This window comes from Molothrus aeneus, chromosome 15, assembly GCF_037042795.1.
Source record: "Molothrus aeneus isolate 106 chromosome 15, BPBGC_Maene_1.0, whole genome shotgun sequence".
Lineage (NCBI taxonomy): Eukaryota > Metazoa > Chordata > Aves > Passeriformes > Icteridae > Molothrus > Molothrus aeneus.
The window spans coordinates 16039139-16055421 of record NC_089660.1 but is presented as its reverse complement, the minus strand read 5'-3'; the positions used below and the strand labels follow the sequence as shown (position 1 = coordinate 16055421).

General features: G+C 52.8%; 2 protein-coding genes across 2 annotated transcripts; one reads left to right on the top strand and one right to left on the bottom strand.

Annotated features, from left to right (window-relative positions):
• Window positions 1-184: 184 nt before the first annotated feature.
• On the bottom strand, window positions 185-10628 carry ZMAT2 (zinc finger matrin-type 2). Its single transcript, XM_066560001.1, has 6 exons — window positions 10561-10628; window positions 6587-6680; window positions 6002-6125; window positions 4902-4975; window positions 3069-3214; window positions 185-1597 (listed from the first exon to the last, which is right to left on the bottom strand). Exons 1-6 carry the CDS (start codon window positions 10576-10578, stop codon window positions 1454-1456), a joined length of 600 nt encoding a protein of 199 aa, XP_066416098.1. The 5' UTR covers window positions 10579-10628; the 3' UTR covers window positions 185-1453.
• A 69-nt stretch (window positions 10629-10697) lies between these two features.
• Window positions 10698-16282, top strand: LOC136562906 (histidine--tRNA ligase, cytoplasmic-like). Its single transcript, XM_066559992.1, has 12 exons — window positions 10698-10877; window positions 10966-11085; window positions 11413-11508; window positions 12279-12404; window positions 12549-12656; window positions 13108-13206; window positions 13497-13590; window positions 13728-13855; window positions 13939-14181; window positions 14863-14979; window positions 15290-15436; window positions 15642-16282. Exons 1-12 carry the CDS (start codon window positions 10698-10700, stop codon window positions 15696-15698), a joined length of 1515 nt encoding a protein of 504 aa, XP_066416089.1. The 3' UTR covers window positions 15699-16282.
• The last annotated feature ends 1 nt before the right edge of the window (window position 16283 follows it).

Sequence of the window (16283 nt, the reverse complement as noted above, 5' to 3'; positions counted from 1 at the left end):
AGCCAAAGTCAAAGGATTGCCAAGTTAAAAGGGTCAAACCTCCAAGGACAGCTGTATCTGACTGGCTATATATCATTTCAATAGCATCTTCAATGGGGATTATAATCTGAATTGAAGCGGAAAGACCTGAGGCAATGAAGCTGTCAGCAGGCTAAGATTAAGGAATTAAAACAGCAGCACAACATTACAGGATTTGTTCTAGATGTATTAGAAAGAGCAGGCTAAACACTGCAGCCTTCCCCAGGCTGGAAATTTCATACGAGCACGGAGAAGGGCAAGCACAAGGATTTCATCAATATACATAAAAAGAGAGAGGAGAGCGAGACAGAGCTACCAAAACCCAGCCATGCAAAATATAAATCCTAACTGCAGACGGAAATGAGTCACACAAGGTTTGACTGAGGTAAATAAAAGCAGAAATGAAGTGGATTTAGGGGAAGGTAGAGGTGAAAAGACACTGACAGCCAGCAGACAGGAAAAATATGGCCCTTAATATACTAAGGCTGGTAAAATCTGGAATACAGCCCAGCCTGTCTTGAATTGCCTGATGGGAATGAAGGTCCCCAGCCCTGAACTCCCTTCCCCTTCCATATTCTTACACCCATCTCCAGAATTACTTAAAAAAGCAAAGAATGATGGCAGTGGTCTGCCTAGGGCAGCTGGGAGCTGAGCCAGGAGAGGAAGGCACACACCTCACCTCTGCCACCACTGGGTCCCCAGAGGGCCACCCCAGCTCCGTGCTCTTCAAAGCTCTCAAAATAAAGAAGGCATCAAACCCCCACCAAAGGGCCCATTAAAACATTTCATTTATTTCTGGCAAATTGTACACACCTTTCTTTCATTGGCTCTATCCTAGACCAGTCATGGGGAGGAATTTCTCCCCTACCTTAAAGATACTGAAATTATGGGCTAAAACACAAAGAAAAAGAGGGAAGTCTCCCTTGCAGATAAAACACACAAGAAAGTTTCAGCAACCCAGACTCCATGCAGCCACCAGCTCTGCTCAGCACAAGCCATAAAGATGCACCTCTCACACTGCTTGCTGTGGCACATTTCCTTCATTATGAGCCTAAAAGCAAGTGAATCCCTCCCAGTATCTCAAACACAGCTTGGGTGACAAGTAGGGCCTGGTTGACAACTAGATTAATCCTGAACCAGGCCACCTGTGCAGAATGTGCACTTTATTGACAAAAAAATGTACCCAACAGAGCACTTCCCTGCACACACACGGCCACAGAGCAGTCAGATCTAGGACACAGAAGGAGAAGGGGAGCTAATGAGAGGCAGAGCTCGATCTGCAGCACAGGTAGAGTATGGAATTGCTTTTCAACTCTTCCAGCCAACTTCTACTGGGAGATTTACATACATGTCCTCAATCAAGTCTTTGAAGAGTTATCCAGAGTTCCCTGGGTAAAAACAAGCTGTTTAGAGAAAGAAGAGAGTCCAGAGCTGTTCAGTGGCTCTTTTTGGTTGAGCCAAAACCAGAGAAACCCATCACAGCTGCCATTTCATCATCCTCTTCAAAGGTCAAATCTTCCTCTGCCCGCCTCTTCTTCTCTCTCTGCTTCTCCTTCTTGTAGGCTTTGGCCTTCTCCTCCTGCAGCAAGGGACACAACAGCAAAACAATTTGACCTCCTGAGCTGAAGGAGTTTTGAGACACCAGGTACTGCACAATTACCACAAATCCTGCCCACAGTAGCCAAGCTGTGCCTGAGGAAATAAACAGCAGAAATCCTGGCCTGCAGTCCTCAAGGAGGAAGTTCATCAGTGAATCCAGGCCACCCCATTTCCCAGGCCAAGAGCAGAGAGACACACACACAAATAGACAAAATGAAGCATTATCAAACTCTCTCTTCTGAGCAAACATCCCAGGTTTTGCCTGGAATCAAGGCTGGGACAAGGAGCTGGTCTGAAAGCAGGAGGCCATTCCCTTGTCCAATGCTTGGTGGCAGTGACTGTGATGCCTGCTGGCTCCCAGCCTGGCACAGTGACAGCTGCTCACTGGAACAGAGGCTGAAGCTCTGAGCAGCTTTCAGGGGGGTTTTGGCATCAAAGAGTTTGCACTGCTCTAATCAAAGTGTTTTGCTCTGTGATGATCATGAGCCCTGGAACAGAGCCAGGTCTGTGCTGGGTGACACCAAAGCATGGCTTCAGCTCCCAACTTAGCAACTGCTCCCACCATGCTCATCACTGCCCACTGTGCTCCTGAACACAGCCATGCCCTGGAGAAAGCTACACCAGGAGTTGCTGCTGATTTCCTTCTTGCCATCCATTGACTTGCAGCAGCTTTTCAACCCACAGCACCCCCTTTGCTGCTGGGGCACCTCCCTCCTATCCCCCAAACAGATGGGGCTCAGCAGCACCAGAGCCTGCCCGAGAGCAGAGCACAGGGCTGCTCTGTGAGCCCCCAAAGAGCTCCCCCGTGGTGAAGCAAAGCTCAGGGCTTGGCAGGAGGACCCAAACAGGCAGTGATTTGTAACCTTTGGTTATGTGCTGCTGATAGAGGAGAAGCACCCATAGAAGCTTCTCAGCTGTCAGAACTTTGTTGGGTCTTCAAATAATTGATTTTCATGTCTACTAACATCTAAGTGCCAGTTTGAGAGAAATCTGTTTGTCTTTTACCATCTCCTCACACATCTTGCATCACAACACACCATTCACAAAGCCCTTCTACACTCAGAGAGGCCACACAGAAGCAAGTGCCCTGTGGAAGGGGATTCCAGCAATCCTAAGAGCTGAGGAAGATAATGGATGAAGATGCAGATCTGCTACCAGACCACACAAGTTCCAACACAACTAGCGGGGGACAAAAAATGGACTTGTCCTGTTCTGAGTGGAAATCTGAAGCATCAAAAGTTATTCTCACACAGAAAGAGGGGAAAAGGGTTTCCAGGGAAAGCAATACAAACTTTTCAAAGGCAGAAAAACAAACCCCACTCATAGGAGCAGATGAGAAGCCCAAGCTACCAAGAACAATGCTTATGAGGAACAAGTGGGAACCAGGGTTGATTTCCTCCCAAAAATTGTTTCTGGGAAGCTTTGCTTCCTCAGTTGTTGCCCAGACTCACCTCCTCACGGAGTTCCTTCATCCTCTCCTCAAAGTCATAATCCTTCTGCTTCTCCTCCATCTTCTTCTTGTTCACCTCAAAGCGTTTCTTCACCTGGTCCAGCGTGGAGCGCTCCACCCGCATGGACATGCCCAGATTCCTCTGGTCTGGAGAACACGAGTGGAATCAGCAGTGCTCTGCACTAAGTCTCCATCCCTGATCCCAATTTAAACAGCACAGCACCACCTTCCTGCCTGTCACCCCCCTCAGAGCACCTTCCAGGGCCACACTAAGGGTTTCTTAGGTTGGGGAGTGGGCTTTAGGGCCATACCATAACCCACACAACAATCCAAACACTTGTAACAAGAACAGAGACTATTCTTTAAAGGTTCCTTATTTGGATGCTCTCTGTCATTTGCTCTGATGCCTCAGGAAATTTAATCTTGGACCAGTGAAATAAAAAAGGGTTGGAGTGTTGAAAAAGGAGCTAGAATAAAACTGACAGGCTGGCATCTCTCAGCTGTGGGCAATGCTAAACAAGACATGAGTGGCACTCAGAGATCCTGATTACACAGGACATTCTCAGCTAAAGCAGAGAATATAAAGTCAGGCCTCTGATTCAGTGGCTCCTCAGAGCAGATTCACAGTTTTTCTCTTGTGAGTAAGCCTGTGCTGACGGGGCCACCCAAGAAATGCTTCCAACCCACATTCCTGAGTGGATCCAAACAGCCTGTTCACTCCAGCAGCCCTGCACAGGTTTGACCCAGGGATGCAGCAGCACTTGAAGCTTAAACTACACACCAGGAATTAGCAAAAGGGCTGCCAAGAACAAGCAGGTTTGAGCCAAATTTACTGACAGGTTTAAAAGTTCCCAGACATACTCATCCACTAAGGTAGTGTGCAACCAGCCACTTTCCAATCCATGCCCAGCCACATAGCCATGGCAGGATTTTTGATTCCAGATTCTCTCCTATGAACTTCTTGCTGGCACCTTCCTCCCATGCACATAAAAGCACAGGTTTTTAAAACACTGTGTTTTCTTTTCTGAGCTACAGAAAACCAGTCCTCAGGTTTCTACTGAGCCTCCTGCTCTCAAACAGCCCCATGTGCAGGTCTGAGGCACACACGTCCCTGCGTTTTTGTAAAGGGTTGATTTCCTGACTTCCACTACAAGCCAAAAATACCTTCATGAGCAGGAACAACATGCAAAGTGTGCCAGTCTGTCCTGCTGCTCCTTTACTTTCTCTACATTCCCCCCTCTCTGAACATGCCAGGAAGAAGCAATATCCACAGTCAGATCAACGGTGATATAGTCCTGATCCATACTCTGGAGCTCAGGTATCAGCTAATTCTGAGCTTTATATCCAACTTCTACAAAGAGAAGTTTCTGATCCACAAATAAGCCAGCCCCAGACCTTTTACTTATCTAAGTACTTCTGTACAGTTTCAGTGCTGTAAAAAGCCTCTCTCCAGATTTACAAAGGAGACATCATGATTTAGGGGGTGGACTAAATGATCTCTGAGGGTCCCTTCCAACCCAAACTATTCTAGAATTTTCTGACCCTGGGTTTCTCACAGCACTGACAGGATGGACAGGGAAAATATGTTCACAACCAGAGTACACCAATCACTGTTTCTGCTGGGCTTACTCCATGAAAATGGTCCAGCACTTTGGAAGGTGTCAGGAGATAAGGGCAGCATCTCCACAGCTCTCATGATGAGCTTCTACATCCTGATCTCCTAAGCTCTCTGACCCATGGATAAGTGTTCAGCCCTCAGACATGGGTGATGCACAAAAGGAACACTCCCTCCAACTCAACCAACCCTCCAATGAGGCAAAGCAATGGTCCTTACGTTTTTTGCCATTGATGTGATCCAAGAAGTTGATGGAATCCTTCACCACACAGTCACATACATTACAGTAATACCTGTCAGGGGAGACAGAAAAATGAACCCCAGAACATGACACAAAGCTCAACTCACAGAAGAGACAATCTGCATGTCACTGGGGACACAGGACACTTCTCCAAGACAAGAGGACCCCAGTGAAGAGCAAGAGCAAGGGCAATGGACAGGGCTGCCATGGAGGTACCAACGCTGATACCAACACCCCTCTGACATGATAGAAACAAATTCTGAGCTGCTCTGCAGGACACCAGGCACAGCATTTTCCTTTGCAGCCACACCCCACTGGATGGCATGGGCTTTGAGACACAGTCTGCCCTCCCCCAAGGCAGGGCTGGCCAGCAGCCCAGGTTTTTATTTCACAGCCCTCTCACCTGGCTGCAAGGTAAGTGAGCCATCCCTATCACTCCCAGTGCAACTCCCTGATGAGCACAGCTCTGCCTTCTGCCCATCTTAAGAGCTGCTGCAAAAGTCCAGCCAGGGGCTGAACTGCTGGGCGCTGGTCAGGGCTGCACATCTCCCTGGCACTACTGCCCAGGGAGACACTAACAGCTTCACTCCTGAGGTGACACAACCTCAACACAATCTTTTGATGCTTTTGATGGCTTAGGGTAAGCTCAGAACCGTTTCAGACTTTGGTGGAACATGAATCACACAAACAGTGGCCAAACACCATTCCTAGGAACAGCTATCTGGCTATTTTTCCTATTCCCAGTGCACAGATACCCAAATGAGCAGCAGTCCTGGTCTCAGTGCAAGCAGGCCTGGTTAAAGACCCAAGCAAGCAGCAGAGATCTGCCTCTGCTGGTCCTACAGGTGGGCAACACTGATACCAAGGAATAATGTCCAAAGGGGCTCAGCCTGCTGGGTCTGTTCAATACGTTACCCCAGGAGACACAGTTTAGGTGTAGAAAAATGCAGCCCCACCATCCCAGGCTCCAAACACAGAAGGACAGCAGCTCCTGGTGCACTGTGAGGGGTCTCTGCTGTGTCACAGCTTCCCAGTCTAACCAGCATGACTCTGAGACCTCAATAAGATCACAACCTACCCTCCCATCTCTGACTGAGGGGTAGTTTTGGTGATGACAATGGTTTTCCCCAGCTTGGATTCCAGGTCCACTTTGTAGTCCCGGTGCCGCAGAAGTTCCCTTTTGACAGGCTGAGCTGGTTTGCCTAAAACATAAACAAAAGGTCAAGCTTGACATGCTGGATTTCATGTTCCCAGATAACCTGCTGGCTATCTGGGACTCCCTGCTCCATGCAGAAAATGCACCTTTGTTTTTAAATCAGTAAAGGATATAATTTCCTCCTCACTGTTTCCTGGCTCCTATTAGAACCAGGTACATCTTTGAGGTACCTCCAGCTCTGACTTGAGTCATATTCTGAGATCTTGTTTCCAGCAAATGACTGGAAACAAGAGTCCTCCTTCCCCAAAGAAGAGTCAGCCCCTGGAAAGGTTCTCAGGAATTTCTTTTGTCAAAAAATATATACTCAGTGGCAAACAAAGGAGAAAGGGAAGGAGCTCTTTCCATTTGGGATTCAACTTCTCACTGCTCTGTCCCTCCCAAATTCCAAGGTTTGGGAGCCTCAGTGCCAACCCAGCACAGCTTGCCTGGAGCCAGCACATTGCTCACCATCTTTCTTCTCCCTCTCCTCCGTGAGGCGCTTCTCGGCGAGTTTCTCATACTCATCCTTGTCCCACTTCCTGCGGAAGTCCAGGTTCTTGGTCTGGGAGGGAAACAGAGTTCATTACCATTTATTACACAGCCTGATCACCTCTGAGGGGGCAAAGAGGGGGGAATCACATGGCCTGTGAGGCCAGTGCAGAAAATTAGGAGAATTGTATTATATCCCCCTGTCCTCTGTTTTCCATCCAGGAGTTATGGATGTGGTTTAAGATAATCACTCTCAGCATGCCTCTAGCTGCTACTAGAATAATTTCAGAGCACTAAAAGAAGAAATGAGTTGATCTTAACAGCTCCTGAGATGATCATCCAGGCTTTTGCCTTGAAAATCAGACTCAAACGGGATTGAAACTGATGGATCTCAGACCTGGGAAGTGCCCCCTGACAAACACAGCAGCAGATTACACCTCCTTCTTCCAGAAGCCAAAAGAATCCAAGCTGCAATGTCAGACAAGGAAGCTGCAAAACACAGCCTGAGCTAAAGAAGAGTTTGATTACCCTGCAGGAGCAGGGAAGGGTGCGCCTGTCTGCTCTCAGCAGTGTCTACGTGGTGCAGGCATCAAAGTGCTGAGCTTGCCATGAAATCACAGGCACCAGGGTGGGATTTCCAAGTAAGCACATGGACAAGCAAACCAGAACAAGCTCTGAAATCCTATCAAAGCAGGGCTTGGAGGTACCAGGGAAGCACCTGTACAAAACCCACAGGTTTTGCTGTTCTGCTCCTGCAGTTTCACATAGGAAAGGGCAGAAACACCTCCAAGGCATGCTGGTCCTTTGGGGGCTCCACAGAACTATCTGGCAGTGACAGGATACTTTAATAGAATCCTGGAATGGTTGAAGGGACCCTAAAGATCGTCTTGTTCCACAGGCAGGGACACCTTCCCCTATCCCAGGGTCCTCCAAGCCCCATCCAACCTGGCCTTGAACACTTCCAGGGATGGGGCAGTCACAGCCTCTCTGGGCAACCTGTGCCAGGGCCTCACCACACACAGAGTTTTTCTTCCCAGTATTAATTTTTTTTTTCTTCCCAGTATTAAATCTAACCCTGTGCTCTGGCAGTGGGAAGCCATTCCCCCTTGTCCTGCCACTCCATGCCCTTGTTCCAAGTCCTTCTCCAGCTCTCTTGGAGCCCCTTTAGGCACTGGAGGGGGCTCCAAGGTCTCCCTGGACAGAGATTGGTGTTCAGTCCCTGCCAGGCTGAACAGCCCCAGCTCTCTGTCTCCAGAGCAGAGGGGCAGCAGCCCCTGGAGCAGATCCATGGCCTCCTCTGGGCTCACTGCAACAGGTCCATGCCTTTCCTATGCTGGGGCACAGGAGCTGGACACAGCATGTGCATGAAGCCAGGCTGAATTCAGGTGAAGCTGGCATTGAAGAAAACAAAGAGTACTTTTTTTGGGTGGATTTCACTCAGTCCCCAATGCTGAGGGCAGAAGTGATTGGGAAATTCCTATTCCACTCACATCCACTCTGACCAACCCAGCTCAAGCTCTTCCCTGCATGTGCCCCATCTGCAGCTCAGGCCCCTACACCTGGGATCAGTCACGGTTTCATTCAGCCAGCTCCTGAATTTCCTGAGCAGAGAACCCCCCTTTGGATAGAGCTGCATTTCCCTCAGCATGGCAGGGAGAGCCTCTCAGTTTCACATTAAAGAAAGGACAAGATGTATTTAAAAACACCTCCGGGGGAGAAGGACCCCCCTCACCCCACACCCCACCGCCTTCTCCGCTCAGCCAAATCAAGAATCCAATCACAATCCAAAGGACACAAATCCCATTTGGAGCTACAGCAGCAGCACAGCCATTTAAAGTTCTCTCCTCTGGCAATCCTTCAAATGGAACGAACAACTACTGATAGGGATGAAAATGCCTTGGGGAGGCGTAGAAAAATTCTCATTTATTCCCAGAGCTTCTTAAGCACTTTAAGGATGTCGTAACAGGTTTTATTAACCACCCTGAGCAAAAGAAAAGAAAATATCACTGAGTGTAAATTAACGTTTGGGGGTATTTTCCAGACTCTCCTGCATGCCAGGCATTATCACAAATCGTAGCTGGTGGGAGCCTGCAGAGGGGGAGGTTTATTAGCTGCTTCTCTCTCCTGTTGCAATAAAAGGAAAATAGTCTTTTGCAGCTCTTTTACCAATCTGCCTCATCCAGGCGTGGGGAAAGGAATTAAACTAAACTGCGTGACAAGATCTTGGTTGGACAATATTTGAGGGGATGTTTCTGAATTGCTCTGGTGGAGGCAAGGGAGCTGCAAGCCCCCAAAATCTTTATCTCAGAGCTGTTTTAGATAACAGAGAATACTTCCCAAATTAATAACAATGATTAATAACCAGAAGTGCCTCCTGCTCCCTCTGGAGATGGACACCAATGGTGTGCCCAGCATCAGCACCAAAGCCTGTTAAACAACACAGGAGTCTCAGGCCAGGCTCAATCCAACAGCAATTCTCAGCTGGCAGCTGACAAAAAGCCACAGGCCCCACCTCCCTCACAGGCAGCCATCCCGCTCCTGACCTCCCTCACTTCATGGAATCGATCCTGGAATGGTTTGGGTTGGAAGGAACCTTGAAGATCAGTCAGTCCCACCCCCCTGCCAAGGGCAGGGACACCTTCCACTATCCCAGGCTGCTCCAAGCTCCATCCAACCTGGCCTTGAACATTTCCAGGGATGCAGCAGCCACAGTTTCTCTGGGCCTCACTTCTCAGAAAGTGGCTTCAAGGAAGGAAAGATGGGCCAAAACCTCTCAAAAAAACAGCCCCTGTGCTGCTGACAGCTTTGGGATGGCACTGGAGGTGTTCCAACAGCCTGGCTCTCCAGTCAGGCTACACCTGCAGCACCTACCTTACCCATCCCCTTTTAACACACACAGAATCTTTAGGTTGAAAAAACCTCCAAAATCATCAAATCCAAGCCGTGAGAGATCCCCCCCCTTGTCACCAGTCCAGACCACTGAGTGACACATCCAGCCAGTCCTTGAACACTTCCAGGAATGGTGACTCCACCACCTCCCTGGACAGCTCCTTCCAATGCTGGACAGCCCTTTCTGGGAAAAAACTCCTCCTAATTTCCAACCTAAACCTCCCCTACTGCAACTTTTGAGGCTGTTTCCTCTCATTCTGTCTCTGGTTGTCTGGGAGCAGAGCCCAACCCACACCTGGCTCCACCCCCCTGTCAGGGAGTTGCAGAGATGTTCCTCCATCAGGACAGCGGAAAAACGACCCTGGGAAGGGAAGGGAAGGGAAGGGAAGGGAAGGGAAGGGAAGGGAAGGGAAGGGAAGGGAAGGGAAGGGAAGGGGCCACCTGCAGGAGCCATGGCCCAGCCCCTGGAGATGGGTGGGGGTCCCTGCCAGGGGTCTGGAGATGGGTGGGCACCTCCACCCCGGAGGCTGAGGCAGCTCAATCAGGAGATTGTCCCGGCTGGGACAGGCGGAGCTCTGGCCCTAGGACGGGAGGATCACAGAACCACTGCGATTGGAAAAGTCCTCGGAGATCATCGAGTCCAACCTGTGACCCAACACCACCGTGTGAACCGGACCAGAGCACCGAGTGCCACGTTCTGCCGTGTCCCAAACACCTCCAGGGACGGTGACTCCACGACTTCACCGTGGGCGGGATCGCGCTAGGGCCGCCCCACTCCCAGCCCTGAAGGTATCAGGAGAACCCCAACCTCCCACCGCCCACACACAGAGCTGGAAAGAGCAGGGATGAGCCCCCTCCCACCCCACACCACCCGCCCACCGCGGCACCCCCGGCCCCGCCACATCCCTCATCCCGCGGCCTGGCACCGGCCCGACCGGAGCGCGGCGGGGCCCTGCGCCCGGCCCTGCCAAGCCCGGTAGGAGCAGCGGGGGCGGCCGAGCGGCCGGCAGCCCACACTGCGAGGGCGGCCCCCACCCGGAGGGAGCCCCGGCGGCAGCACCTACCCCGCTGCCGGACGCCATGGCGAGCCGAGGGCACAGCACCGGGAACTGTCGCGCGGCGCCGTAAAGCGCGGCCGCCCGCGCAGTCACGTGTCCCGCCGCGGTCACGTGCGGGCGCTGCCGGTGTCCTGGTGCCGGCCATGCTGCGCCTCGGCCCCTTCGCCGCCGCCCGGTGCCTGCCGGCGGGGCCGCTGTGCCTCGCTGGGAACCGCGGCAGCTTCGCCCGGCCCTGGCCGCCGGCCGGTGACCGCGGACCCCTGTCCCGGCAGGTGCGGGCGGCGGCGGGCGGCGAGCGGCTGCCGGTGCTGAAGACACCCAAGGTAAAGGGGGGGAGCGGGGCTGCCGCCGGTGGGTACCGGCTGTTCCCCCGCGCCCTTGCCGCTGACGGCCGCTCTGTATCCCGGGCAGGGCACCCGTGACCACGCACCGGCGCAGGCGGCGCTCCGTGAGCGGCTCCTGAGCGCCGTGGTGTCCTGCTTCAAGCGGCACGGGGCGGCCGCCATCGACACCCCCGTGCTGGAGCTGCGGGTGAGGCGCGCCGGGAGCTCTCCTCGCCCTTGGTGCGGGGAGCGGACCCGCCCCGGGGCTGTGGGTCCCCTCTGCTCCATCCCGTGGGACCGGGGAGCGCCCCTGCCCCCGGGGCTCCCTCCGTGCGGGGCACGGCCAGGCGGGGAGGGATGCTGGACATTCACTCTTGGTGCTTTTTGGGGGGACGGGGAGGTGGGCTCAGATCCGAGAGGGCTGCAGGGGGGTTTGTGTGTAATGCCCGGTTCGTGGGGACCGAGCTTTGTGCCCCATCTCGGGGACCCTTCAGCCCAGAGCCACCCGGTCACCAGCCCCTGTGTCCCTCCCCAGGAGACGCTGGTGGGGAAGTACGGGGAGGGAGCGAAGCTCATCTACGAGCTGAAGGACCAGGGAGGGGAGCTGCTGGCCCTGCGCTATGACCTCACCGTATCCTGTGCTCCCGAGGGGATGGTGGCACCCCGAGGGGATGGTGGCACACCAAGGTAGTGGCCACCTCTGCCTTGAGGGATCGCTCTTACCCTGGCCTGCCTGCAGGTCCCATTGGGGTGATGGCAGCTCCCTTGGCCATCCCAGCTGGTCTGGCTGTCATTGTCATGACTCCACACCATCTCCCAGCCAGGCTCACAGCAAAGTCCCTTCCTGCTGTGGACATGCACCAGTATGCTCCACTGTACTGGTTTTATCTCCACGTCTGCCGTGCCCATCCTACCTTGCTAGTGCCACCTGCAGGTGTTCATCCCAGGCCTTCTCAACCTCCACATCTCAACAAAATCTCTTTTCTTCAAAGTCCATATAGCTGTGCCATGCATTGAATTCCCACTGATCCCACTGTGAGAGGGTGGAATGATGAGAGGGTGTCCTTGTGTATGTGACATTGTCACACATTGGGTCTGGAGGAGGAAATTGAGCTGTCCCAGCATTGAAGGAGCTCTGGTGGTTCACTGTACTCATCCTCAGACTGGGGGATGATCTCCCCAGAGGTCATAGAGTTATAGAATATCACAAGTTGGAAGACATCTGTAAGAATCATCCAAGTCCAGCTCATGACCCTGCACAGGACACCCCAAGAATCTCACCATGATTGTGAAAAATATTGGGAAGTAGCTGGCAAAGGGAAGGGTGATGGGAGGCTTTGGGGTTCAGCTTCTGCAGCTCTGGGGATCTCCATGTTCCCATCCTTAACTCCTCGGGCCCAGGTGCCCTTTGCTCGCTACCTGGCCATGAACAAGATCACCAAGATGAAGCGCTACCACGTGGCCAAGGTGTACAGGAGGGACAACCCGGCCACCACCCGGGGCCGCTACCGCGAGTTCTACCAGTGCGTGAGTGTTGTGGTGGCCGCTGCTGCCACCAAGGCCACAAGGCCAGCAGGGTTTTCCCACTCCAGCTGCTGCAGAGCAGCAGGGTGTGCCTGGCTAAGGCCCCCTGGCTCTGCCAGGAGCTCCCATCACTTCTTCTGCCCCCAGGACTTTGACATTGCTGGGCAGTTTGACCCCATGATTCCCGATGCCGAGTGCCTGAAGATTGTGCACGAGATCCTCAGTGACCTGCAGCTCGGGGACTTTGTCATCAAGGTGAGACTGGCTGGGTTCTCTGTGCCATGGTGGGAAGCAGTGGTCATTGTTCTGTGCTTTTACGCAGTAGCACCTGCTCCCACTCTAAGGCCTGACCCAGAAGTTCATCCCACATCTCTGCCTCCTCATGGTGTATATACAAAGGCTGGACCTCAGCTTGGACATGCCTTAAGCTGGGAATACCAGGAGTCCTCTTGAGGATGTAGTCAGCAGAGTTCTCTCCAGGACTAACCACAGTCTGCAGAATTCCAGTAGCTGACTAGATCCATATAGTCACAGGGTGGTTTTGATACTTGGTTTTCATACTTCTACATCTTCTCTTCCCATGGAATTTGGGTGCTGGGGGAAAGGCATGAGGAAATGCCAATAGCTGCAGCTTCCCACACACTAGGCAAAAAAGAAATTACATCAGAGGGTGCCCCCAAGGTAATTGTGCCTCTCCCTCCCCCAGGTCAACGACCGTCGGATTTTGAATGGTGTGTTTGCTGTCTGCGGTGTTCCAGAGAGCCAGTTCATCCCTGCCTGCTGCACCGTGGACAAGCTGGACAAGGTCAGCATTGGGCTCAGTGGAAACACTTCTGGTCTTGGGATAGATACCTTAGGCTGGGCAGTGTTGTGGCTGTTCTTGTTGAGAAGAGTTTCACAGCAGCTGAGATGGGGTCTGTAAAGGATATGAGGAGTTCTTGGGCCTGGTTAAGAATAAAGGCTGGTGATTTGTTAAAAATTCCTGTGAGAGAGAGAGGGGCATGGTTAGTGAGATTGCTGCCTATTGTCCCACACAAGTTGTGCCCATGTGGGGAGAACATCCTGCAGCAATTGATGCCATTCTCTGCCCTGCAGGTGCCATGGGAAGAAGTGAGGAGTGAGATGGTGGGAGAGAAGGGGCTCTCTCCTGAGGCTGCCGATCGCATCGGGGAGTATGTCCAGCTCCACGGTGAGCCCCAGGGGGTGCTGCCCTCGGCCTTGTTCAGGGCTGGGGATGGAAGGTGCAGGGCACAGCCCCGGCTGGCCGGGGCCACCGTGCCGGGTGCTGCTGCCCTGGCACAGCTGAGGCACGGCTGTTCCTCACAGGTGGGCTGGACCTGATCGAGCAGCTTCTCCAGGACCCAAAGCTATCCCAGAACAAGGTGGCCAAGGAAGGGCTGGGGGACATGAAGCTGCTGTTTGAGTACCTGAGCCTGTTTGGCATCACAGGGAAGGTGAGGAGCTGTGGGGGCAGGAGGGGGAGCTGCCCCGCTGGGCCCCGAGCGGGCGGTGACGGGGCCGCCCTTGTGCCCCGCAGATCTCCTTCGACCTGAGCCTGGCGCGGGGCCTGGACTATTACACGGGGGTGATCTTTGAGGCTGTGCTGCTGCAGCAGGACAACGAGCACCTGGAGGAGCCGCTCAGCGTTGGCAGCGTGGCCGGAGGCGGCCGCTATGACGGGCTGGTGGGCATGTTTGATGCCAAGGGCCGCAAGGTGCCCTGCGTGGGGGTCAGCATCGGCATCGAGCGCATCTTCTCCATCCTGGAACAGAGACTGGAGGTGGGTGATGCAGGCAGTGCATTGGGGAGAGCTCTAAGAAGCAAAATATTGTTTATTATTCTCCAGCTCCACAGTGCTCAAGGGAAAATAATTTTGGGGTGGTGCTTCCCATGCTTTAGGCACACAGAAGACAGAGTCCTTTTATGCAGCACATCAGGATGCAGGTGGGCAGCTGAGGGCACCATTCCTTAGGAGATGTCAAGGAAATGTTAGAGACATTCTTGAGCTCTGGGCCTGGCTCTGAGCTTTGTGCCCCAGTCACTTGATTGTGTCTTGCCACTGAAGTTTTCTGTCCTGGGAATTCTGAAGCAATGAATTTGGTAACAACTCTGAACTCACTCTAATAAACCCCAGGGAAGCCTCTGTGGAGATTTATCATTTTGTGTTTGGTTCCAAGCCTGTGATTCCTTGCAAGTGAAGCTTAGGCAATGTGTTTGTACCTGAAGAATCAAAGGAGACTTTGGGAAGATGTCTTCCATCCAGGAGGTTGGCCAGGGTCTCTGAGGAACAGCAGCACACAATTAAGTAGTGTGACACAATGCAGAATCTCTGGGGGGCTCATTAAAGGTGCCCAGGTTGTCACTGACTGAGTTAAGGTCTGGAGATAGATGAGGTGAGGTGTTGTGAGCTGCAGATTCCCACGGAGTCACCCCCATCAATGTCCCATGTCTGTCCCTTCAGGCTTCTGGGGAGAAACTTCGAACAACTGAGACCCAAGTGCTGGTGGCTACACCTCAGAAACACCTGCTTGCTGCCAGAATGAAGCTCATCTCCGAGCTGTGGGATGCAGGGATCAAGGTAAAGAAATGACTTGGGCTTGGCAGTGTCACAGGTGAGGGAGGGAGAGCCTGAAGGGAGCTCTAGCACAGCAAGACCAACTCCATTAGTTGTGTGTCTCTCCAAGATCTGGGCCTGTCTGAGATCACAGAGTCATTCAGGTTGAAAAAGACCTCTAAGACCATCAAGTCCAACCTTTAGATCTAGGCAGGCAGAGAAGAACAGCCCAGAGCAGTAACATGGTTGCTGCAGGGTTTGGTTTTGGTGCTCTTCTGCAGTATCCATCAGAGCAAAGTTGGGTTAGTGGTTCACCCTTCCCATTCCCTCCTAGGCAGAGATGCTGTACAAGAAGGACCCTAAATTGCTGAAGCAGCTGCAGTACTGTGAGGACACAGGGATCCCCCTTGCTGTCATTGTGGGAGAGCAGGAGCTGGCAGATGGAGTTGTCAAGCTGCGAGATGTTGCAACAAGAAAGGAGGTGAGAATGCCCTTTTACACCAGATGTTAAAGTACTTCCAGACTCTGGAGATCACTGAAGAGCTCTGGGTTTTCCCTCAGTGTTCCTATGGGAGGCCATAGCACAGATCTATCGGATGACTGCAGAAAACCAGTCACAAACTGCATTGGTATCCTCACTTAGTCCTTAAAAGTGCTCTTCTCTACTGCTGCTGTTTGCTTTGTAGGTTGATATCCCCAGAGAAAAGCTTATTGATGAGATCAGGAGAAGGCTGGAGCCCTGAAGACTTCTCTGGCTGGAGCTGCTTGGCAGAACTGCACAGCTGGAACCCTGCAGCACCCTCATCCCCTCCCTGCCAGCTGTGATCTGGGGACATCCACTGGCCTAAGGCTCATTGCCTCGGCTCAGGCAGTGAGAACTGAGGAGTAAGACGGTTTTAGAAGCTATGGACGGTGCAGTCACCAGGTTAACCTTCAGGTTAGCTTCTCTGAAGGTCAAGTTTGCGGGTTCCTAATCCTGCAGTCCCTGTACAGCCATTTCCGTCACTGGAGTTGGTGGTGGCACTGATGGATGCGGTGAAGCTCAAGCAGGATCAGGTGGAACTCCAGATTTGGGAGGGGGAATCTGTGGTGTGTTGGGGACCTGCCAGCTCAGGGAGGGGGCAGTGGAAGGGACCCCCGCCCCTGTTCGGGCAGCAGGGCCGGTCCCAACCCGCAGCCGGGCGCTGCCGGCGGGCGCGGAGCTGCGGGAGCGCCCTGCAGGAAGTTGTGTCCCATCACCGCGGGTGGAGCAGCTGCGCAGGCCGGGGCGCGCGTGGGAACATTGTATTTTTATATATTAAACAAAACCCCCGATAATAAACCCAAAC